The 25972-nt window shown below is 45.0% G+C and overlaps 1 protein-coding gene across 1 annotated transcript; it reads right to left on the minus strand.

Annotated features, from left to right (window-relative positions):
• Positions 1 to 272: 272 nt before the first annotated feature.
• LOC136460564 (gibberellin 2-beta-dioxygenase 2-like) lies at positions 273 to 22353 on the minus strand. Its single transcript, XM_066460217.1, has 3 exons — positions 21959 to 22353; positions 655 to 1015; positions 273 to 551 (listed from the first exon to the last, which is right to left on the minus strand). Exons 1-3 carry the CDS (start codon positions 22351 to 22353, stop codon positions 273 to 275), a joined length of 1035 nt encoding a protein of 344 aa, XP_066316314.1.
• Positions 22354 to 25972: the final 3619 nt, after the last annotated feature.

A 25972-nucleotide genomic window follows, 5' to 3' on the forward strand; every position in this document is an offset into this window, starting at 1 on the left:
ATAAATTAAAATGAAATATATATAATATCATATAGTACTACAAATATGCCTAGTGTAGCATCTATACAAGCCTGAACCTCGTCACAGAGTAGCTTAAACGGCGGTTGCAGTACATTATCTCACTGCAAGAGAGTTGCTAGCGAATACGCCGGCAACAGTACGTCACGCCCGATGCCAGACTGCAAATTTTGTCGCATAAACTCTAGTCTCTACTACTAGACCCTCGTCATGTTCACCTCTCTTCTGTATATATATAGCTCGCTCATAGAGAGCTAATCGTCGACGACATCGCCGCTGCCGCCGGAGGTTGCGTTTGCGTGGAAGAGATCAAGACGGTTGTGGCTGAGGCGGAGCGCGTACATGGCCTTCTTGTACTCCGCCCACGTGAAGGTCCTGTACCGCCGCGGCGCGCCGGCAGTCACCGTCTCCGGGAGCGCCGCGATACGGGCGTCGAGCGGTGGCGCGGCGAAGTAGATGGTGGACAGCCGCGGCCTGGTGGTGCTGGCCATCACCCTGTGCCGGATGCTCACCAACCGCCCGTTTGTCAGGGCCTGATGCACATTGCCAAGCATGGCGATCATATGAACAGGAGATTGTTGTGTGACTGTTAATAACTTTAATTAAGAAACGCGATAGCATAGCCATAGCACGGACCTGAAGGAGATCACCGACGTTGATGAAGAAGGCGGACGGGTCAGCCGGCACCTGGACCCACTGGTCGCCGCCGCCGTGGCCGTCGGGCAGCAGCACCTGCAGGCCGTCGACGTCGTTGGCGCGGAGCAGGCTGAGGATCTGCGGGTCGGTGTGCTCGCCGAACCCGATGCCCTTGGCGGACATGTCCGCCGCGCCGCTGGACGTAGGGTAGTGGTTGATCCTCAGGAGGGAGTCGCTGTCGACGGCCGAGATGAGGCAGCTCAAGGACGTCGGGTCCCCGAGGCCGAGGCCCTTACCGAGCAGGTCCAGGACCCGGCACGCGAGGTGCCGCACTGCGCCCACGTACTCGTTCACTGCTACACTGCAGCAGACATGGATCGGAGACGTACTGGGAAATTAAATCACCACCAAATGCTTGGCGAATTCATGCTAAATTCAGATGAAAATTAATTATACAGAGCAGACCATCAGAAACCATTTGAATCCTTACAAATTTTGACAGAGAAGATTTACTACAGTCGGTGAGGACAGTTTGGGAAAGGGCATTTGAGGAAAATGTGCGTTGATTTGCCTTTGTTTTTTTTTTGGGGTAATAATCGATCGGGATTGGGTGTCTCTCACGCTAAGTAAGCTGCTGCTCTCCTCTGAGCGCGCGACAGGGGTAGACGTCGAAAGAGCTCCCCTGCCGCTGCACTGTAGCTGCAGCAGGGGCAGTCGTCAAAGTCGGCCCTACTGTTACATCTAGTCACTATAGCAGCATGGTAGCCTGTGCATGTCTGTGTACTATGATTAGATGGGTAGAGTTGTATATATATCTTCCCACTGCAACTCAGTAAAGTTGAGCGAGTTTAGTTTTGCCATCTTCTTTGCAGAGCTCCGGCCAACGCTGATGCTTATGCTATGTATGTGCGTGCTCTGTTCTTCCTCCTTTCTTCTACCTCTAGTCATAGTGTATGGTCGGCAGTGCTGGTGGAGCGGTCGGCGCCGTATAAGAGTCGTCGCCGGACTAACCGCTGGTGATGACGGACGGTTTGGAAATGGACGATAGCAGCGGCGCTACTGTGGCTGCCCAGCCACGACAGGAGGTCGTTGTGCGCACGGTGCGGGAGGTCAGCGGCACCAGTTGGCTGACGCGGACTCGCACCAACTATGGCGAGTGGGCGGTGACCATGAAGGTTAAGCTCAGAGCCCGACGGCTCTGGAATGCCATTGACAAGGGCACCGACAACAAAGAAGACAACATGTCAGTGTTGGAAGCCGTCCTCGCTACTGTGCCAGCGGAGTACAGGGAGCCATTGGGGGCGAAGAGCTCTGCTAAGGAGGCGTGGGAGGCCATTGTGGCGATGCCTGTCGGTTCTGACCGCACAAAGAAGATGACGGCCCAGCTGCTGAAGCAGGAGTACGCCAACCTCAAGTTCAAGGATGGTGAATCGGTGGAGGACTTTCCCCTCCGCCTGCAGTCGCTCATCAGCAAGCTAAGGAGCCACGGCGTCACCATCGACGAAGAAGAGGCGGTCTCCAAGTACCTCCACTCCATGTCGATGAAGTACATCCAGATCACTCTCTCCATAGAGACGATGCTGGACTTGTCCACCCTCACCATTGAGGATGTGATAGGCCGTCTACAGGCAGTGGATGATCGCATGGAGCAGGCCACAACAATGATGGACAACGGCAAGCTGCTTCTGACATAGGAGGAGTGGGCTGCCCGGATGAAGAAGTTCGAGGAAGCCTCCTCTAGTCGCAGTGGCGATGGCAAGCGCCACGGCAAGGCTTCTTTGAAGAAGAAGAAGAAGAAGGTCGACCCCAACGACTACTGTCGCTGCGGGAAGACGGGCCATTGGGCAAAGGAGTGCCCAAATCGCAAATAGGAGAAGAAGACTGAGGCTCATTTAGCGTAGGCTGATGAGGATGATGATGCCACTCTCCTGATGGCGATGTTCTGTACACTGCACGACGTTGAAGCGAAAGGAGAAGGGAGAGGTGATGGCGGCGGAAGGGCACGACAAGGGTCTGAAGGCCGTCTACCTCGACGAACCGCGCGCCCAAGTCCACCTTGGACGTGTGGGCGGCGAATAGGAGCAGAGGTAGTACCTGGACTCCGACACCAGCAACGACATGATGGGCTCCAAGGAAGCCTTCTTCAAGCTCGACGACAACATGACCAGCACGGTGAAGTTTGGTGATGGCTTAAGGGTGGCGGTCCAAGGGCGCGTCACCATCATCTTCAGGTGCCAGAATGGCGAGCACCGAGCACTGATGGATGTATATTACATCCCGTAGCTGCGTTCAAGCATCATCAGCATTGGCCAGCTAGATGAGCACGACAGCGAGGTACTAATCAAGAACGGCGTCCTCAGGATCAGGGACTGGGAGCAGTGCCTTTTTGCCAAGGTGAAGAGGTCCCAAAACCGGATATACCTGCTCGACTTGAAGATGGAGCAGCCAGTGTGCCTGGCAGCATGACACACCGAGGAGCCGTGGCTAAGGCATGCCCAGTTCGGCCATCTCAGCTTTGACGTGCTCGATCGACTGGAGAAGATGGTCCGAGGGCTGCCCCATATCAAGCACGCAGGCGAGCTATATGACAGCTACCTGGCCGGGAACCAAAGGAGGCTGCCATTCCCAAAGGCGGCCAAGTATCGCGCAGCGGATGCTCTCGAGCTCGTCCACGGCGATCTCTACAGGCCAATCATGCCATCCACAAAAGGTGGTCGATGGTACCTTTTCCTGCTCATGGATGATTGTAATCGCTATATGTGGCTGCAACTCCTGACGAGCAAGAACGAGGCGGCGGAGGCGATCAAGAAGTTCAAAGTGCACGTGGAGACAGAGAGCGGCAAGAAGCTACGCATGCTGCAGACTGATCGCGGTGGTGAATTCACTTCGGTGGAGTTCGTTGTGTACTGCACGGGTCAGGGTGTGGTGCGACACCACACTGTGTCGTACTCACCATAGCAGAATGGCATGGTGGAGTGGAGGAACCAGGCGGTGGTCGGCATGGCTTGATCCATGTTGAAGGCCAAGAGCATGCCGACAAGGTTCTGGGGTGAGGCGGTGACCACGACGGTGTTCATCCTAAACCATGCGCCCACAAAGGCCCTAAAGGGCATGACGCCATTTGAAGCTTGGTATGGGTGCAAGCCGAGCGTGTCCTTCCTCCAGACATTCGGCTGCATCAGCTAGAAGACGAAGCCGGTCCTCACCAAGCCAGAGGACAGGAGCACACCGATGGTGCTCCTAGGCTACGAGGAAGGTACCAAGGCATACCGGCTTTATGACCCATGCGGACGCAAGGTGGTTGTCTCACGTGACATCGTGTTCGATGAGAAGGCATCATGGGACTGGGACAGTGAAAGTGATCTAGCCCTTTAGTGGGTTTTGGATGGTTGAATGACAATGTGATTAAAGGTCTAACTCATTTGCTAAGTATGGACAGGTAATAGGTTATCTCACAGGTACTTAATGAAAGCCAAAATGATGCGTTGTTGTATAAAACAATCTAGTTCAAGCACAAGACAACAATGCAAATGGAATTCGTGGAAAGGCTTATTTATTGTGGGATTTCCATGTTCTATGTGAAAGCAAGCTCGTAAGAATTAATTAATGAGATATGAGGGATTGCATATGGAATGGTCTCATATTTGAAGCTTGCTAAATTGAAATGAAAAAGATAACAATACAAATGAATGGTTAATTCAACACAAGATGTAACTTGATGGTTTGAGATGGTGAAGATAGCAAGGAAAGGCTTCGAGGTACTAAGCAAGGGTGAAGGGTAAGTGACGGCTTGGCGGCCGAAGAACCTAGCTAGGGTGAAGAAGGAAGTACTTGCATTTAGTTGATGTACTAATTAAGCTACGATGGTCATATTGATGTGGAGGATCAAATCTATATTGGACAAAGTGTTTGAAGTGACTTGATGCATTTGGAGTTATTCATATTTGATGAATGGAATCAAGTTATGTGCTCAAGATGGCTATGCTCAAGTGACAAGATCAATATCAACATGTTGGCACCCTTACTTGATGAAGATTGAAAGAGACGACATTAATTCAAAAGAGGTCAACTCAAGCGGTATAAATTCGTTTTTCTTTTAATCTTGAGTTTAATAGGTGTGCCGTACTATTAAGAGGGATGCATCATGTTGATAGATAATGTTTCATAAGTGCTTAAGCCAACCCATGTGAGTTTTGAGTATTTGAGAGACAAAAGAGCTAACTGATTTTTTACTGGTCTGGCAATACCGGACGTGTCCGGTATTTGCCCAGCAATGGTAAAATTGTTGTTCTCGGGTTGGTTCATCAGGAGTTCCGGCAATGGTCGGGAGTTCCGACGTCTTGCGCTTTAACTGACTTGGAGAGTTCACTGTGGTGGTCATACTGAACGTGTCCAGTATTCATACCGGACGTGTCTGGTATGGATGACTAGAGGCCAATGGCTAGTTTTTAAATGCCTTGAGAGTCGGGAGTTCCGACGGTCGGAAGTTTTGGCATGAGTCGGGAGTTCCGACACCTCACATACTTTAACTCAATTACATGGTTTTCAAATATGCTAAGGGTCGGGAGTTTCGGCATTCATCGAGAGTTCTGACGCCTCACATTTCACTATAACTTAGTTACCATTGGGGCAGTATAAGTCATACCGGATGCATACCGGACGTGTCTAGTATGGCAACGGCTATAAAACGACTAGTTTTTCCAAGGGGGCTATAAATACCCCCAAGCCTCCATCTTTGAAGGCTGCTGATTCTGCTGGTTGCTACACATATTTTTGAGCCTTGCCAACTCTCCCAAACCCTCTCTTAGTGAGTGTGTGATCCAAATTGCCAAATCAATTAGTGGGCTGAGAGAAATTCAAAAAGAGAGCAATCCAACCACTTGAGCACTTGTGCATATTGTCAATCTCATGATTTGCATTTGTTACTCTTAGACTCTTTGGTTCTAGACGGCTAGGCGTCGCCGGAGAGCACCCGAGAGATTGTGGTGTGCCTCGGAAAGTTTGTAACGGTCGATTTCGCCGCCTCAAAATCAACTAGTGGAAGGAGGAAAAGGAGTTGGAAAAGACTCCGGCTAGAGTGACCTTTGTGGTACCCTCTAGGGCTGACTTCACTGGGTCGCCCGTAGCCCCCTCAATGGAGAGTAGGACTCGAACGAGTCCGAACTTTGGTAAAACAAATATCATGTCTTAATTCGCATTTCATTTGATATTTGTGTTGCTCCAACTATTGTGCAGGTTATCTGTGTTTCTTGTCATCTCTAGTAGGTACCTGCAGTTTGGATTGAAGATAGAAATCAAAAGGAGCAAGTTTGGGGTTGTTCCACTGAAACCGTGTATACCGGACACGTCCGGTATAGCTACCGGACACGTCCGGTATTGATCACTGTGCCAGGCTGTTCTGCTGAACACGTGCATACTGGACACGTCCGATATTTCTTGCCTATGCTGAATATATTCATTCTCTGTTCTAACTTTGTGTTGCAGGGTTGTAGCTTCTAGATATATTCTTTATACCTTGTATACTCTGTGGCTAACTTGTGAGGGGTGGTACTACTCTTTATTTGGAGTACTAATCGTTTCCGTATTTAAAGGTGTTAATTTTTAGAAACGCCTATTCACCCCCCTCTAGGCGGTAGCCTAGGTCATTTCAATTGGTATCAGAGCGAGGTTCTCACCTAAAGCTTCACCGCCATGAGAAAATGATGTCGACGCCTATCGAGTTAGAGCCGGTGCTTCTCCAAAATGATGGTTCAAACTTTCTACCTTGGTCAATACATGTACTCAATGCTTTTAGAGATATTAGTCCTCTTGTTGAGCATATTATGGATGCAAGCATACCTTTTCCTATAGTTGATTGGAGCAACTACAAAAAATTGTCAAAAGAGGAAGAGATATGCGTGCAACTCAATGCTCAAGCTATCAATGTCATGTTGAGTACATTGAGTGCAGAGGTTCAAGATGAGACAATCTTCAATGAACAACCACCTCCGGAGAGTGCTCATCTCATTTGGACTAGACTTTCTAATTTATATGGAAAATCCAAATGTGATGATGCACTTGAGATCAAGTCAATGGAAATATGTCCATTGTGTCTTCATGCAGTGAAGAAGCCTCACAAGACCTCAAGAGCACCGAGCCAGAGCAAGAAGTGCAAGCAGCGCATGACTTGCTATCTGCTTGCACATACCGGATGTGTCTGGTATGACCAAGGCAGCAGACTAGCAAGCAGCTGTTTGCAACGATGCTCAAGCCTGGTGGCGACCAAGTGATGAGTCAACCTCAGTATCTTATGATACTCATCACTTGTGTCTCATGGCCAAGAAAAGCAAGAAAAAGAGTAACAAGAAAGATCAAGAAAAGGAGAAAGCACAAGTAGATGATCAAGATGAGAGTGATGTTGAAGTTGAAGACAACTACAACCTTGATCATCTCAACCGTAAAGACAAGTTCATCATCATGAAGATAGTTGAAAAGAATGATGAGCTTGAAGAAGAGATTGAGAAGCAAGAGCAATCACTTCAAAAGCAAGAATTGTTTCTCATCTCTAAGATGGAAGAACTAAAGGCTCTAAGTGAAAGGTATGAAAAATTATCAATTAAGCATACTTTAGTTACTAATTCCTCTTCTAGTGTTTCACAACTAGAGAAGGAAAACTTTGAGCTCAAGGCAAGGCTAGATGAACTATCAAGCAAGTATAATGTGCTATAAGCAAACTATGTTCATCTAAAGTGCTCTCATGATGAAGTAGTAGAATCAAGCATCATGCTCGAGGTGGCTCATGGGGTTGTGATCACATTGGTAAAATTTTCTCAACCTCTCACACATTCACTCACTAGTACACCATCTCAATTAAATATTTCTTGTACTAATGAATGTACTCCACAAGCAAGCCAATCTTCGATTGAGCTAAATCTCATAGAAAACATAGAGCTCAAAGAAGAGGTGGAAAGATTAAAGAAAGATGTGATTCGGTTGAAGGGTAAGGAGAAAGCACAACCTTCTCAAGATAACCGTGATAACATGGTGAAGAAGCTTGAGAAGGGTTCAAACCTTGCTTCCTCCAAAACCCAACAAAAGAATCACATCCTAAGCAAGGCCAACACAACCAAGAGCAAGAAATATGAAAAAGGTTATGCTATGGTTGTGGATTATATGGACATGAGTGGGCCATGTGTCCACATAAGAGTTGGGCCGACAAGTGTAAAGTGGCCAAACAAAAGGCCTCAAATAAGTTGGCCAACCAAAAGAAAAGTGATGGACAAAGCGCTTGTCTCATAAGCAAGAAATATGGGCATCGTACCAAGAAATGCCCAATGTACAAAGAGGCAAGAAAGGAAGCCCAAGTTGCAACAAGAAGATGCTATGGATGCAATGAGATGGGCCACAAGATTGATACATGTCCATACAAGCAAAACAAGCATAGAGCAAACAAAGGCCGCATATGCTATGCTTATAGAAGAAAGGGACATTTAAGCTATGAATGCCCAAATGGTAACACACCTAAGCCAAACATATTTGTTTATAATGATATGCTTAGGAAGACCACAAATGGAGTTAGTATTAGCAAGGTGATGTGTTCACCACAAACTAGTGCTAAAGCCATTTGGGTGCCTAAGCACTTGTTGACTAACTCAAAAGGACCCAACAAGAGTTGGGTACCAAAGTGTGCTTAGATTAATGATGTAGGTACTTGGTGATGAGATGAAGGTTTCAGGGTGGTTGAGAAAGCAAATTGATAATATTCACTCAATCTATCAACCAAATCTTATCATAATCTCTTATATGGTTGACCCGAAGATAATTTAATGAATATATCATTTAATTTAGCTTCACCATTGGTAACAAGTACCTAAACCTTATAGGATAGCCACTTTATTTGTTTTGTGCTCAATGACTCATAAATAGGCATTTTTGTGAAAAATTGAAAGTGGCTAATTAGTTTTAATTGATATTTATTATGGTTGCCATATGGTGCTTTTAATAAGTTATCTAGTAGAGCAATTCATTTGTTGAGATACAGGTATACAATAAATAATAAAGCTAAACGAAGAATCACAAGTAGCAAATTATTTGTTTCTGTCCTGCACCTATCGGACGTGTCCGATATGGCCAGGGACAGAGAGAAAGTGTTTCTATTCTGTGTATTCCAAACGTGTCCTATATACCTACCGGACGTGTCCGATATACCTACCGGACGTGTCCGGTATTTCAGGAACCAGGACACTAATAGAATTACAACTGAGTCTTTGATCTATATTTTTTCATATATCCTTAAATTACTCACAAGCTTGTGATTTACCAAATCTAAGTGGATTATGAGCATCCCTTAAACTCAATTTTAAATATGGCAAAATTATTTGGTTTATGGTCAAAATGGAAAATTGGCTCCCAATTTCTTAATAGAATAAAAGTGCTTGTTGAAAGTCATTCAAATTACTTGAAGCACTTATTTAGGGGGAGCTAAGTCTCTATTTTGCACCATTGTGGACTAACAAATTTATCTAGCATTCTTTGTAGTCCTTTGGATGAAAAATTGATTTCGTATCTAGCATGATTATTTGACAATTAAGGTCAACATAAAGACTATCATGCTATATATCTTCTTAGTGGTATTCTTATGGTCTCAAGGCAAAGGTATGTATTTACATACATGCATTGTAAGTGCATCTAAGGCCCTTTATATGTTAGAATGTGTATTTGTGTGACATAGGAGAGATGTTTTTCAAAACTCATTACTAGCTTGTGTAGGTGGTGTGAATTTGAAAACTATTTGAATCTTGGTCTTTGTGACCAAGCCTTGTCATGTGATAATTATTGCTCTCCTTGATTGTTTGATTGGCTAATTACACATGACATGGCTTTCTTAAGTCCACAATCTACTATGTCTCACAATCTCTCTCAAGTAATCAAAATCTATATATGTCAAATATTTGGAAAAGAGAAGTCATATTCATAGCATTTGGATAAGAAAAGTATTTACACCTTGTTTGGATCAAGAACATACATGTTTTTGGATCAAGAAATGATGGTGAAGGGGATTGGAATTAAGTGAATGAAATTTGGAAAAAGGACAGCCAACCCGCAAATACCGAACGTGTCCGGTATGCATACTGGTCGGTATGAGCGGGGTTATAAAACGGCCGGTACCCCTTCGGCCAAGTTAGGTTTTTCTTCTTCCTGCCAACCCAGCCGCCTCTCCTCGACCTTCATTGGTGATTTCAAGTTTTCACCGTGAAAAGGAAGAGAGGGAGATTGGATCAGAGGAGATTTGCATCAAGATCGAAGGCTCCAGGACTTGGATTTCCAATCATATCTTCATTCACTCTCTCAAGGTACCCTAATCCTAGACCTCATCCGATCTAAGCGGTTAGGGCATGATTTTGAAAACCCTTCGGTAGAGATGCTACATTATCTGTCTAGAAGTTGTGCCTAGAGTTTGGATTGGATTGGTTGTAGATTGAGCGAAGGACCCTGGTTAGGGTTGCTATCCGCTCATACCCACGGTATGATACTGGACGTGTCTGGTATGGGACAGCAGAGCAGGCTTTGCTCCCTTGTTTCAATCTTCTTAGTGGTTGATTCATAGGATTAAGTTTAATTATCTATTGTGTTTTGTGAACCTTGTGACCTAGTTTGGTTGAGGTGATTGCAAAGCATAGGATAATTATTCTTATTTCTATATTTTGACTAAAATAAGCAATCGTTTGGGCGTGTATCTAAAATTCCTTGCATAACTTTGGATATAGGACAACAGCCATGAGCGGAAGACAGGAGCCTAGGTCCAAGCATAGGCATGATCTAGCTTTAGAGAAACACAAGAAGACAAGACATGAAATGCATCCTAGATTTAGTCAGTAGGAGCAGGCCAGCAACAGGGGACTCTCCAGAGCTACTAGGGGTGCTCCATAATACAAAGAGGGAGACAACAGTTCTTCCTCTGACATAGATACAGAAGAGTATAGAGTGACCTAGTACCAGGAAGAGGAAAAGCACTGATAGAGATTTAGATGGTGGCAGCTTAGATGATGAGCAAGAGATTGAGTAGGAGCAGGCAGTACCTCCAGCTCAGCACCAGCTAGGTCAGGGTATGCACTATAGTTTACTTGAGCCACATCCACTTAGTGTACCCTCTTATGTTGCTAGAGTTGATTATTGGGGGAAAGGCATGACCAGAAGGGCTAGAGATGAAAGAGGAATTGATCCAAGGGGCTTGTCGAGAATTCAGTTTGATCATCAATTTTAGATAGCCTTTCATATGGACTTCTACACCAGTGTGATCCTCACCAGGAACCCAGTGATTGCCAGGTCTTAGTGGATTGACTAGCAGTACGTCAGAGATTTGCAGAAGGCCTCCATTGATCATGCTATTGCCATTTGTGAGCATACATGTGTTTATGAGATTATGGAGTTCCAGCATGATTGGAACATAGAGGTGGTAGCTCAGTTCTATGCCACCCTGTATGTTGAGGAGGATGAGAGGCGTATCACTAGATGCTTGAGGGCCAGTGGTATAGTGTTGATTATGATGCTTTTGCAGCTCTACTTGGCTTCTCAGATGATGATCTTTAGAAAGATAGGATCAACATAAAGCATGTGTTGCCTCTAGAGCAGCTTGCCTACATGTATCCACTAGGGGGTGAGAGAGGAGTAGGGGGAAGGTTCTAGGTCTTCACCCTACTTGTAGATACCTAGATAGGATGTTCAGGAAGACCATTAATTACAAGGGTGGAGATAAGGGAAGCATTGCCGATTACTCCAGGAATCTGCTCCATAGGATGGCACCTGATGCATGACCTTTTAGCATCTTTGATTTCATATGTGTGAGATCAGGAGTGTCGGTGAGAGGCCCCTCAAGGGCTATGGTTTTGCTCCCTACATCATGCACATGATTGAGCAGGTCATAGGGCATACCTCTGAGTATGACAAGGTACATAACACCCTAAAGATTATTGCAGACTTGCCTAAGGTTGGGGTACCTCCAGTAGGATCAGGAGGAGGAGCAGCAGCACCAGAGGCAGATGCACCTGTAGGTGGTACAGTAGCAGGATGAGCTTCCCCTCTACCACATGCTCCTTCACATTCTTCTTCACATCGCCGTAGTCCTCCTTCTCCTATTCGCAAGATGTTCAGTGCTATCTTTGGGATATGCAAGGACATACGGACCTGTCAGCAGAAGGAGAGAGAGGCTAGGAGGAAGGATACTTGGACTTTGAAGCAGATTACTTCTAGACTTGAGCTTGATCCTCCTAGATCTCCACTATCAGATGAGGCAGCTAGTGAGCCTGAGACTAAGGAGCAGCAGCAGGGTAGGTACGACGTAGAGTTTGCTGAGTTCCTTCAGCGATAGCTGCAGCAGCAGGCTCTAGAGCACCCTAACACTTTACCACTACAGGCTCAAATGCCTACTCACTCTGAGCCACGTACCGGTGCTGTAGACGAGTATGCTTTAGACTGGTGGAGTGACTTCACGGATAGTTTCTATGACCCATCTGGTGTGGGTGGTTCTCGTCCAGCTAGTGCTACATGCTCAGATGATGAGGATGCTGGTAGAGATGAAGATGATGATAAGTGATCATAGCTGTCAGAGACAGCTTGCAGCCTCTTTGTCCTTAGTATGTCATTGTTGGACCTTTATGGTGATAGATGACAAAGGGGGAGAGAGACTGATTAAAGCTTTAGGATATTTGTCTCTTTTGGCTTATCTTTGCACCTAAAGATATATACTGTAGGCTGTAGTTTGTGAGCTTCATTGATGTATATCTTGAGTTTGAAATACATTGTATCATGTGAGAGATAAGACTTATGTTTTATCTTTGTACCTCCTGAGACATGATCTTTATTTATATATCAGTGGCTTGTGGACTTGAGAAAATTTGTAATGAGTGCTATGTGTGACATTACATGTGTTATATTTATTTTCATAAGGACTATGCATGCTAGAATGAAAATATTTGATGTGATGTCTTTATATTTATTCTTGTGTGATATATCTTGACATATGCATCACGGTTTTACTTTGTCACACATACATGCACTCCACAGATGCAATGATTTAGGGGGACTCTCCTATATGTTTTAGTATGTGCAATTGACATTTGAGGTCATTTCATGAATTCTAATCACAAGCACATATTAAGGAGGAGCCTCTCATAAATCATTGAACCCAAAAGTTTAAATGTTTATATTCTTTTGTAAGCTTTCATCAAGTTGTCATTAATCACCAAAAAGGGGGAGATTGAAAGTGCATCTAGCCCTTTAGTGGGTTTTGGATGGTTGAATGACAACGTGATTAAAGGTCTAACCCGTTTGCTAAGTGTAGACAGGTAATAAGTTATCTCACAGGTACTTAATGAAAGCCAAAATGATGTGTTGTTGTATAAAACAATCTAGTTCCAGCACAAGACAACAATGCAAATGGAATTCATGCAAAGGCTTATTTATTGTGGGATTTCCATGTTCTATGTGAAAGCAAGCTCATAAGAATTAATTAATGAGACATGAGGGATTGCATATGGAATGGTCTCATATTTGAAGCTTGCTAAATTGAAATGAAAAAGATAACAATACAAATGAATGGTTGATTCAACACAAGATCTGACTTGATGGCTTAAGATGGTGAAGATAGCAAGGAAAGGCTTCGAGGTACTAAGCAAGGGTGAAGGGCAAGCGATGGCTTGGCGGCCAAAGAACCTAGCTAGGGTGAAGAAGGAAGTACTTGCATTTAGTTGAGGTACTAATCAAGCTACGATGGTTATATTGATGTGGAGGATCAAATCTATATTGGACAAAGTGTTTGAAGTGACTTGATGCATTTGGAGTTATTCATATTTGATGAATGGAATTAAGTCATGTGCTCAAGATGGCTATGCTCAAGTGACAAGATCAATATCAACATGTTGGCACCCTTACTTGATGAAGATTGAAAGAGACGGCATTAATTCAAAAGAGGTCAACTCAAGCGGTATAAATTAGTTTTTTCTTTAATCTTGAGTTTAATAGGTATGCTGTACTATTAAGAGGGATGCATCATGTTGATAGATAATGTTTCATAAGTGCTTAAGCCAACTCATGTGAGTTTTGAGTATTTGAGAGACAAAAGAGCTAACTGATTTCTTGCTGGTCTGGCAATACTGGACGTGTCCGGTATTCATACCGGACGTGTCCGGTATTTACCCAGCAATGGTAAAATTGTTGTTCTCAGGTTGGTTCATTGGGAGTTCCGACATAAGTCGAGAGTTCCGACGGTCGGGAGTTCCAGCAATGGTCGGGAGTTCCGACATCTCGCGCTTTAACTAACTTGGAGAGTTCACTGTGGTGGTCATACCGGACGTGTCCGGTATTCATACCGGGACGACCAGAGGCCAGCGGCTAGTTTTCAAATGCTTTGAGAGTTAGGAGTTTCGACGGTCGGAACTTCTGGCATGAGTCAGGAGTTCCGACACCTCACATACTTTAACTCAGTTACATGGTTTTCAAATATGCTGAGGGTCAGGAGTTCCGACGTGAGTCGGGAGTTCCGATGGTTGGGAGTTCTGGCATTCATCGAGAGTTCCGATGCCTCACATTGTCACTGTAACTTAGTTACCGTTGGGGCAGTCTAAGTCATACCGGACGTGTCCGGTATGGCAACGACTAGTTTTTCTAAGGGGGCTATAAATACTCTCAAGCCTCCACCTTTGGAGGCTGCTGATTCTGTTGGTTGCTACACACATTTTTGAGCCTTGTCAACTCTCCCAAACCCTCTCTTAGTGAGTGTGTGGTCTAAATTGCCAAATCAATTAGTGGGTTGAGAGAAATTCAAAAAGTGAGTAATCCAACCACTTGAGCACTTTTGCATATTGTCAATCTCGTGATCCGCATTTGTTACTCTTGGACTCTTCGGTCCTAGATGGCTAGGCGTTGCTAGAGAGCACCCGAGAGATTGTGGTGTGCATTGGAAAGTTTGTAACGGTCGATTCTGCCGCCTCAGAATCAACTAGTGGAAGGTGAAAAAGGAGTTGGAAAAGACTCCGGCTAGAGTGATCTTCGTGGTACCCTCTAGGGCTAACCTTCACTAGGTCACCCGCAACCCCCTCAATAGAGAGTAGGACTCGAACGAGTCTGAACTTCGGTAAAACAAATATCGTGTCTCAATTCGTATTTCATTTGATATTTGTGTTGCTCCAACTATTGTGCAGGTTATCTGTGTTTCTTGTCATCTCTAGTAGGTACCTATAGTTTGGATTGAAGATAGAAATCAAAAGGAGCAAGTTTGGGGTTGTTCCACTGAAATCGTGTATACCGGACACGTCCGGTATAGCTACCGGACACTCGGTATTGATCACTGTGACAGGCTGTTTTGCTAAACATGTGTATACCAGACACGTCCGGTATTTCCTGCCTGTGCTGAATATATTCATTCTCTATTCTAACTTTGTGTTGCAGGGTTGTAGCTTCTAGATATATTCTTTATACCTTGTATACTCTGTGGCTAGCTTGTGAGGGGTGGTACTACTCTTTATTTGGAGTTTTCATTTTGGAAACTCCCTTTACTAATTGTTTTTGCATTTAAAGGTGTTAATTTTTAGAAATGCCTATTCACCCCCCTCTAGGCGGCATCTTAGGTCCTTTCAGACAGTTCGAGCATGAAGGAAGCTGGAGGCTTCACCAGCACCTTCATCGTCGAGCATTTGGTCATCCACGGTGGTGGAGACGCTATAGAGGAGGTGTCGACCACTCTAGCAACAGAGCCAAGCACTCTGGAAGGGGTGCCGAGCAGTCCTACAGTGGCACCGACCACTCTAGGATGGGTGCCAAACACTCCCATAGCGGAGCCAAGAGGTCTTATAGTGGTGTCGACCACTCTAATACTGGTGCCGAGCACTCCTATAGTGGCGTAAACCACTCTAGGAGTGGTGATGAGCGGTCTAGGAGTAATGCTGAGTACTACAACTAGGGTGCTGAGCACTCTAGGTTCTGTGCCGACCACTCCGGTGGAACAGGGGACTCCATCGACGTCGATCGAGTTCACCTCACCTCCAAGCGACATCATAGAGTTCGTGGATGCTTTTCACGACGGTGAGGAGGTGCGGTTCCACAGGCTGGATGACATCGTCGGTGGCATAGGGTCCTCAGGCCTAGCGGGTCAGCTGCTCAATGAACTAGAGCTGCTTCTCGTCAGTGCAGAGGAACCACCCACGTTCACGCTGGCCGAGCGTGAAGCAAACTGGCGATGGGCGATGCTAGAGGAGATAAAGGCGATCAAGGAAAACGAGACTTGAGAGCTCATTGATCCACCTCTAGGATGTCGTCCGATCGGGCTGAAGTGGGTGTACAAGGTCAAGCGGAACGAGCGCGGTGCCATTGTCATGCACCGGTAGCGTGCATGGAGTCTATCCGACTGCTGCTGGCTCCGGCAGCAGCGAAGGACTAGCGCGTCCATCACCTGGATGTAAAATCGGCCTTCCTCAACGGTGAGCATGCAGAGACGGTCTTCGTCAGGAAACCTTCGGGTTTCGCCATCAAGGGAGCGGAGCACAGGGTGCTCTGACTGCGCAAGGCGCTCTATGGGCTATGACAGGCCCCGCGAGCGTGGAATGCTAAGCTTGATGCTACGTTTGGCGAGCTTGGGTTCACGCGGTGCGCAACCGAGCACGCGCTCTACACGCGGCGACGGGGAAAGGAGGAGTTCGTTGTCGGCGTGTATGTGGACGATTTGATCGTCACCGGCGTGCATGCGAAGGACATCGATAGCTTCAAGTGTGAGATGGCGGCTCATTTTCAAATGAGCGATCTCGGCGCACTCTCCTACTACCTTGGCATCGAGGTGAGACAGGGGAAGGAGGCGCTCATGCTCGATCAGAGCGCATACGCCTCAAAGCTATTGGAGCGAAGCAGCATGGCTGAGTGCAAGCCGTGCGTGACTCCAATGGAGGAGCGGTTGAAGCTGACAAAGGCCAGTACCATGGCGAAGGTAGATGCAACACTCTACCGAAGCATCAGCGGTGGTCTACGCTACCTAGTCCATACGAGGCCAGACATTGCGTTCGCCGTGGGCTACGTCAGCCCCTTCGTGGAGGATCCCCGAGAGGATCACTGGGCTGCGGTGAAGCGGCTACTGCGCTACGTCAATAGGACGGTGGATCAGGGGATCGTCTTCCCCAAGACCGATGGAAGTAGGCTGCAGCTCAATGTGTTCAACGATATAGACATGACGGGGATATCGACGGACGGCAGAGCACCTCTGGCGTGCTCGTCTTTCTTAGGTCGACTCCAATCTCATGGTTGTCGTTGAAATAGAAGGTGGTGCGCGCTGTCCACGTGCAAGACAGAGTACGTGGCGGCGGCCAAAGCGGCGTGCCAAGCCGTGTGACTGCGCTGGCTGCTGGGCGAGCTGACCGGTGCGGAAGCTCACCCACCAGCACTGATGGTGGACAACCAGCCCGCCATCGCCCTCGCGAAGAATCCAGTTCTCCACGACCAGAGCAAGCACATCGACATCAAGTTTCACTTCCTTAGGGACTGTGACGATGGAGGGCAGATCGTCATCGAGTTCGTCGAAACTGATCGGCACCTCGCGGACGTCCTCACCAAGCCGCTCGGCCGTCTTCGGTTTACGGAGCGGAAGAAGATGATCGGCATGGTGAAGGTTCTAGGGTTAGCAACAGAATTAGGAGAAAAAATGTTAAGTAATCTGCTGTTCTCCTCTGAGCGCGCGTTAGGGACAGACGTCAAAAGGGCTCCTCTGCCGCTGCACTGTAGCCGCGACCGGGGCAGACGCCGAAAGGCGCCCCTGCCGCACTGTAGCCACAGTAGAGGCAGACGCCAAAGTCAGACCTGCTGTCACATCTAGTTACTATAGCAGTATGACAACCTGTGCATGTCTGTGTACTAGGATTAGACGGGTAGAGTTGTATATATATCTTCTCATTATAACTCAGTAAAGTTGAGCGAGTGTAGTTTTGCCATCTTTTTTATAGAGCTTTGATCAACGCTGATACTTGTGCTATGTGTACATTTTATTTTTCCTCTCTTCTTCTATCTCTAATCATAGCACGTGGTTGGTAGTGCTGATGAAGAGATCGGCTCACCCGTGTTGAAGATGGAGGACTAACATGTCAATCCCGACAATAATGAGGCAAAAGCGAGATTGCGAAAAGAATATGGATTGATTGATGAATGAAATCGCAGCGACCGAAAAAGGCTGCCAACATTCCCCAAGCTTATCTGGTTTCAGGACAGTCCTCCAGTAATAATCCCCGATAGAGCACTTGTGTCTGCATGCACCGCAAAAGGAAAAGGAGTCGTGCGCCACAAATTGTCCGACACGTTGATTTCAATGTCAACAGAGATCTGCTGTGCCTCACAACTTTAAACTGTGTACTAGCATGTCAGATCCGGACGTCCGGTGCTAAAGTTAGGGTACTAACATGCTTGCTCAATCACGAACTAGCTGATACTTGACTGATTTGTTGTTTAAAAAATATTATTTATTAATTAAAAAATATAATTTATAAGTCAAATAAACAGGACGTTAGCTTGCATTGGATAACCATGAGCTTGATAGGAGTAATTAAGCTAGGTGGCGCTATTTGCAATTTGGTCACACGTACTGGACATAATTTCTAATGGGTGAAAGCCATGGACGTGACACATGAAACATGGTCTGTCATCACACCTTTTTCATCATGTGCATGGGGTTTGGATGCGCTAATAAGGCTGCACGGTGAAAGACCCGTTGTTGGTACGGCCCCCTGAATCATTTCATTTATAGCTTTGTTCTACCTTCTAAACTTTAGTCACTATCACATCAGATATTTGACATATGCATGGAGTATTAAATATAGACTAATTACAAAACAAAATGCATAGATTGAGACTAATTTACGAGACGAATTTTTTAGTCTAATTAGTCCATGATTTGATAATATGTTGCTACAGTAAACATGTGCTAATGATGGATTAATTAGGCTTAATAATTTCGTCTTGCGGAACACTGACAACTTATATAATTTATTTTATTTTTAGTGTCCGAACACCTCATGTGACAGCCCATATAACACATGACGTGACACCTCTTAAACTTTAGTCCCAACATCAGACACCCCAACACACTCGCTACGGTTTGGGTCCTTATATTAAATATGCTTTCATTTCATTTATATTGGATGGTCTGAAATGACCTTTCTTCATGCTTTCAATTGACATAGAATATAGTACCACTTGCTTGTCCTCCCTGATCCTCAGGTTTTATTATGCCAGCGCACTGTCTTTGCTACCTATCACATTCATTCACATTTGCCATATTATTCATTCCTATAATATCGTCTACGCTCATCATGTTGTGTCCTTCCTCTGTCCATAAAACATGTAACTATAGGTTACGTGTTAGAAAAAGTAGATCACGTTTAACCAAATTTCTAGTGAATAGTATTTATATTTATGACTTCAAATCAATTTATTATGAAAATACATTCCTAATTAATCTAATGATATTTATTTAATATCATAAATATTGATATTTTTTATTTATAATTGGTCAAACTTAAGATACTAAAATATGACACTATGCTAGAATTACATATTTTCATAGACGGAGGGGAGTACCAAAACATGAATGTGTTCCGTTTCTTACCGTGATGCCGTACCATTTCTAGTGGCTCAAACTGGTATGGCAGTGGCATTAATCGAACAAGCTTTGTAAAGTGGTGGCATTGCATCTAAATATTACATAAGAAATGCCAAATTTCGGGACTATAATTGGCAAAAATTCTCCCGCTAATGGCAGGTGCACTTGTGTATGTTACATGCACCTAGCAAAATATAAAATACGCGAAATCTTTGTGTTCTGTCCTGTCCATTTACTTTAGTGACCCTGACCCTACAGCTAGGCTCAGCACTGACGGTATTTGTTTGTCTTTGCAAGACAACCCTGCACCCTCTATTGTGGTCTCAACTCTCAATGCAAGCACCTTGAGTATTAGGATTGTGTTTATTATCCTAAGGCTGCAGTAACCAACCCCCCTATCAGGGGATTAGGATATTATTATTTTTTTGTGAAAAAAAATCTTCAAAAGACATGTTTATAAGCTTTGAAAGTTCTTGCTTGTACCTCTCATATATGTAGAGGAGGTGATGGTGTACATTAAACTTCATAAGCCCAAAATTCCAAGAAGAAACTTCACCTTGACATCAAAATATAAAGTTGCAAAAAAACTCACAAAAAATACAAGCAAGCACATACAATACTTTATGAGCAAACTCAACTTTGTTCATAAACACACTGCTTTTGTCTTTTCCTTTGTTCTTTGCCAATTTCATATCTCAGGAAACTAAGGGTGCATTTGGTAGGGTTCTGGATTCTCGTAGAAACGTTTTGGTGATGAATCAGAATCACTTTGTGAAACCGTTTGACTGTTAGACTGGATTCCCGTCCACATAAAATTGCTTTTCTCATTAGAAAATATATAAATGCAAATATGCTTCAAAAAATGTTAGAACTTTTTTGTGGGTGCAGGAAAACTTAATACAACTCGTTTATTTTTTTGCACTTCAAAATAATTAATTAAAAATATAAAAATATAAAGTGCAGAGGAGAGGCTGGGAAACCGAATCGTGCGAAACTGGGTTCTGGCCGTTTCGCAAGCGTAGGCAAAAATCACGGAATGCTTCCAGCCGTTTCTCCTTAGAAACGAATAGGCAAAAAGCATTTGGCTCCGATTCTGGTGTTTCACGGAAGAAACGGAATTGATCCGCATGTACAAACGCACCCTAAGTTGAATTCGTGCTTAAAATTATTTATATGGTTTTACATCACCACGTTGCGCCTTCAACACAAGGGTGCCTTTTTGAGATTTTTGAAAACTTATTATAAACTTGTTTTCTTCAATAGTTTTCAAGATTTCCCACAATCGGTGGATTTCCATAAGAAATATTAGCCGTGACATCAACATATCCTGTTTGTATTTAATTATTCCTGATACTATTTCTTATGAATTTAATAAGACTTAAAGATAGTCTGAATTAAACCCAAACCTAAATGATACATTCTTTCAGGAACAGAGATAGTAAGCATATATTCTTCTGTCAACAATTTTGTTGGATTGGCTATGAGATCGGGAAAACTACATTATAGTCACATTCAGAAGCATAATGATGTTCTAGGGAAAGTAGAATCACAAGCTTTTAAACCCATGCTCTTGGACTTTTCTCTCGCCCAGCTGACAGCAGGTGTATCCACTTGCTAGAATAGTAGAATCACATGAAGACTGCTAATAACAGCAGACGTGCATTATTACCATGCATGGCACACAATGGATGTATCACAATAAAAAGATTTCGCATGCACCAATACATATGTAGCTTCATATATAACAATATTTGCATAAGCAAGAGACGTCGTTCATTTGAAGTTAGGAAGACTAAATTAATGAAGTAAGTATTACACAATCAGCATCAATGAAGAAACAAGTAAATATATAGCATGCCAATATAGAGGGTGATGATTGATGAACATAATAAGAGAGAAAAGGATACTTTGCCATATGAAAAATTTGCCCTCTACATTGACATCTCTTAATCATATTTGTAATTATGAAGCATATCCTATGTCCATTGCTTTTTATTCCACTGGTTAAAATGAGCACGGGATGGAAAAACTACATTGTACTAGTCACATTCAGAAACACAAAGCTGTGTTCTAGTGGAGTAGAATCACAAGCTTTTAAACACCACCAACATCATCCCCGTTCACCCCACCCCCCCCCCCCCCCCCCCAAAAAAAAAAAAAAAAAAAAAACACCACCAACATCCCCTTCCCGCGATGACTTCCCTCTTATTGGCTTTGCCCCCCAGTGGACGACGCATCAGGTTTAATTTATCCACTTGCTAGAATGACCCAAAAAAAGGCAGGTGCATTTCTTTCCTTTCTTTATTTATTATTTTAAAACTGACTCATGCCCATTGGTATATACTCCCAATCTTCCATGCCACTGACCACTGATGATATGCATGTACCAGAAATAATTTTTTATGCCATACTGTTGCCGATCAAAAAAGAAATAAATATTCATGTAGATACATAAGTGATTATAACAATATTATCATATGAAAATTGCAAATACAGACGTTTGCAAATTGGCAGAGTAGAAGACTAAGCAGCAACAAATATGGACGAAATTAAACAAAAACTGCAATGCCATGAGCAAATATAGTCGTTGAGCTAGGAGATGGTGAACAAAAGAAAGGAAATAAAAGATCGAGTAGAGAGAGGAGCGACGCATGCATGCATATATAGTTAGTTGCGGAGATATGATATGATATATACCTGAAGCGTGAAGGATCCTCCGCGTCGATGACCTTGGCCTTGCGCGCCACCGCTCCGGGTTGGGCGTGCAGGATGAGGTACTCCAGCTCGCCGACGTCGCCGTTGGCACCAATGTTCCGGCTGCCATACCCCAGCGGGTCCGGCGGCCCCGCCGCCTGCTTCGCCTGCGCGGGGCGCGCGAAGAACGCCGACGCGGCGGCGTCCAGTCGCGCGCACACCCGCGGCGGCACGCCGTGGTTGACGGCCTTGAAGAAGCCGCGCTCCGCGCACGCGCGCACCAGCCGGCGCGCCAGGTCGCCGCGCCCGGACGGCGCCGACATGTCCACCGTCGGGATAATGCCGAGCGGCAGCGAGTCCGGCGCCATCTCCCGGCCTGCCGCCGATGGCACTACCATGCTAGCTGCTGGATTAATATTGCGTGATATATATGGTTGCACCTGCCGCGTACTTGTGGCGCGCGCGTACGAGAGAGTTTTGGAATGGCAGTGAGAGGATGCCTGCGGCCAGTCGGGCCGTGGTGGTGGCCGTGGACGTACGGTGGGGGTGGTGCGTGGATTTGGAGATGAAGATTCCGCTTGGAATGCTGACAGGTTGTTCTGGCATTGACGTGGTGTCCTGGCTCGATCGAGTTATACTAGTATTTGTTACGGCTGATCAAACGAAGCAGTTGGCCGCCGATCCCTCCCTTTCTCTGTCTGAATTGCAGGCCGCGATCTAATTTTATTACCTCGGCCTGTGTCTATGTACAGGTGGTGGGTACGGATCTTCTGTGGTGTCATTGTTTGATGAAGAGTCTGATGAGAACATTTCTGCCCCACCTGGTGTTTAGGGGAAGAAAATTCTCATACGTGATGCAGGTGCAGCATGATTTGGTTACCCTGCGATGACTTATCTCGTGAGGTCGTGATTGGCTGATCCAAACATTCTGCACAGATCCTCTCTGCATACGTGATGCAGAGAATTTTTTTTCCATGTTTAGTGGCGGGATGTGCATTTTTAACTAGCAGTAGTCATATCTATGATGCTCTAATAATTTTTATTATTGATCATGAATATTAGTAACTTATGTATATTTGGTCAAATCTAAGAAAACTTGTGACCACTTAGAAAGCGAGATGCGGATTTGTTTTCGAATGGTGGGAGTATATATTACGAAAAATATTATATCCATAAGAAATCTAGTAGTATCAGTCGTGATTCATGGGGTATTAATAGTCATTTTTTTAAAAAAATAATAATTTTAGACGATTAGAGGATTAATTAGAGGAAAGTAGCTAGCGCGCTAGATCGTCGTTATCACCAGTGTCATACGCCAACAACGTGTACACAGTAAAGTGTCGCACATAGGATCCGATGCTCCGGAGCGTGCAGAAGCGTTCCGTTCAGTACAGCTCGATGCATTGCCGTCCTGAATTAGTTTAGTCGTCTTTGTTAGTTCTGACAGCAGCTGGTTCAGTTCATCGGCCATGTATGTATCGGCAGATGATGCCAATGCCCAAAACGGAAGACTCAGTTGTGTTCTCCGTTGGAGCATCTGGAAAGTGCACCGCCCAGAAAGAGAAATCCCGTCTTCTTGCATTGTCCGAGCTGTGCTGGCTGCTCGGCCGGCCCCGGCCCTAGCATGCATCGACATTTCCATTTCATCACCTACCTACTACACACGGTTTTCAGTTTTTCTTAACTTATTCGTCGCCTTCTACTTACAAATTGCATTCAATCGCGTTTTATTGACCGCGTATATAGATAGATCAGAGAGTATAATATAAGCCAAACCGCTAAGCAGGTCCAAGGCCGTCTTTGGTTTTATAAGCTTTTACCACTACAACACGTATGGTGCTAGGTGTAACAAAGTAGTTTCAGTCGGCAACACATGCCGGCATATGTAGCTGTCGTGGCCATGATTCTAGTTCCATGCATGACAGCGTATGCATGCCTAAATATTTGTCTCGTGCAAATCCGTGCTCGATCTAAGGGCTTGTTTGAATTTCTACTTTAACTTTAAAGCACTTTAGCTTAGTTTTAAAATCTAAACCTCTAATGTGAGGTGGGCTAAAGTTTAAAACTAACAGTAGACCATCCGTTTGGAGACTTTAGCTCTAAAGTTTAGAGGAGAGGAACCAAACAGGCCTCAAGTAGAGATGAGAATATATACCACAATATTAACTTTGCGTTAACCTCTAGTAGTGCTTATGAGCCAGTTTGATTAATACATTCTCTCCAACGCTGGCAGCTCGCGTAGAATACGCGCAATAATAACAAAACTTCTTGCCGATATTGATTCTGACTTTGAGTATCACAGTGCCTCGACTAGGCCAGACCGCCAGAGCAAGAACAAAGAACATAGAAACGATAGCTTTTGTCCTGCACTACTCAACATAATATAAAGATCGCATCGTTCTGTCCTAAGTTATCGAGTCTTAGGATCCCAGCTCTATAAATAATTAACTAACAGAGATGAACATATAAGCTAATACAAAGAACATAGAAACGATATATAGGTTTTACCGTGCACTAATCAAACAGATCGCATCGTTCTATTCTCTGTATGTAGTTAATAATAGTTATTAGCTAAATTTTTTAATTATAAGTAGTTTTAGATTTTATAAATACATTGCTTTTACATAGATGCAGAAATACTTACAGTTTAGAATGAAGAGTACTAATTATTAGCTAGCTAGATAATTATTAGTAAGGGTTGTTTTGATCTACCTGCTAAGGAGGGTCGGAAAAGAGGCTTGTGGTCAAGCTGGCTTAGAGACCAAGCTCTCAAGTGGAGGAGGCCGGCAACCCTGCAATTGAGATTCTGCAGAGGAGCAGTGATATTTGAGCTCGCTTCAATGTGGATGTAGGTGACCGACAAGTTACCGAACCATGAGAATTATTGCAAAGGCCTTTTGTTTTGGCCACAGGCTAAGAATTAACCTCGTGTTACTTTTGTAGCAAAGGATTTTGACACAAGTTAACAGAATCGTAACGGCCTAAAAATCGTTATAATTTTTTCACAAGCACCTTGAGCATAAAATACACCTAAAAATTTCTAAAATAAAAAATCATGCATGTTACTTGTGAACTTGTTGAGCATCATGTGCATTTTTAATTCAAATTAGAATTTGACTTGTGCTTAGACTAACCAAAACCGAACACTTTTTTTGTTTTGGTAGATCGTCCGTCATCCAGACCGCCCGTCGAAACCTCTCAAACTTAGAATTTTTTTGCCAACTCGTGCACTGGCGGAGTGTCCATCGTCACTGGCGGACTGTCCGTCGAATGCCTTGCACGGTCAGGCACTACCGGACCGTCCGCCACATGCGGCGGACTGTCCGTCAAGATCACAGCGACACCTGTAACATGCAAATGTTGTGCTGTCCATCCCACACCTCTTCAGGCCCCCACTCGTCAGCACCCTCTCTCACACAGCAACACCAGCCCACCAGCACCCTCTCCCTCTCCCACCCTCATTCTCACATTTAGAAACCAGGAAACAGAGAAGGAGAGAAAGAGAGAAGAAAGGAGAAGAGAAGAAAGGAGAAGAGAAGAAGAGAAGGAGGAGGGAAGGAGGAGGAAGGCCACCACCACGCCCACCACTGCTGGAGATTGTCGCCGGCGGGCTCCCCCACGCCCTCACCTCGCCGGAGTTGGATAAGAAGCTCTTCCCCAAGCCATCTTCTTCCTCAAGCTCTCTTGGAGGCCCCAAGGTCGATCTCCCACCTCAAGCCTCCCCGAGCCGAGCTGCTGTAGTTGGAGACCGTCCATGACGTGGTGAGCATGCTCCAAGCCATCTCCTCCTCCATCCGGCCCCCTCCCAATCACCACTTCCATGGAGCTTCACCTCTCATCCATGGGCACCACCACCATGGATAGGATCGAGCTCCTCACACTAGATGCATGGCACAAACAAAACTTGGAGAAGCTTCCCTACATCCGTAGAAAGCCATAAAAACAAACCGCACTCGATTTGAAGTCCAGATGCCCCAGAAACCATCTCCTACAATTTGCGCTGCTGTTGTCTGTCAT

Source organism: Miscanthus floridulus, chromosome 6 (assembly GCF_019320115.1).
Source record: "Miscanthus floridulus cultivar M001 chromosome 6, ASM1932011v1, whole genome shotgun sequence".
NCBI lineage: Eukaryota > Viridiplantae > Streptophyta > Magnoliopsida > Poales > Poaceae > Miscanthus > Miscanthus floridulus.

Excerpts from the sequence above, each read along its gene's own strand:
- LOC136460564 (XM_066460217.1), bottom strand. The coding sequence starts at position 22,353 with ATGGTAGTGCCATCGGCGGCAGGCCGGGAGATGGCGCCGGACTCGCTG. Across the intron at positions 1,016-21,958 it reads GAGGATCCTTCACGCTTCAG|TGTAGCAGTGAACGAGTACG; the intron begins GTATATATCATA and ends TGTCTGCTGCAG. Across the intron at positions 552-654 it reads ACGTCGGTGATCTCCTTCAG|GCCCTGACAAACGGGCGGTT; the intron begins GTCCGTGCTATG and ends AATGTGCATCAG.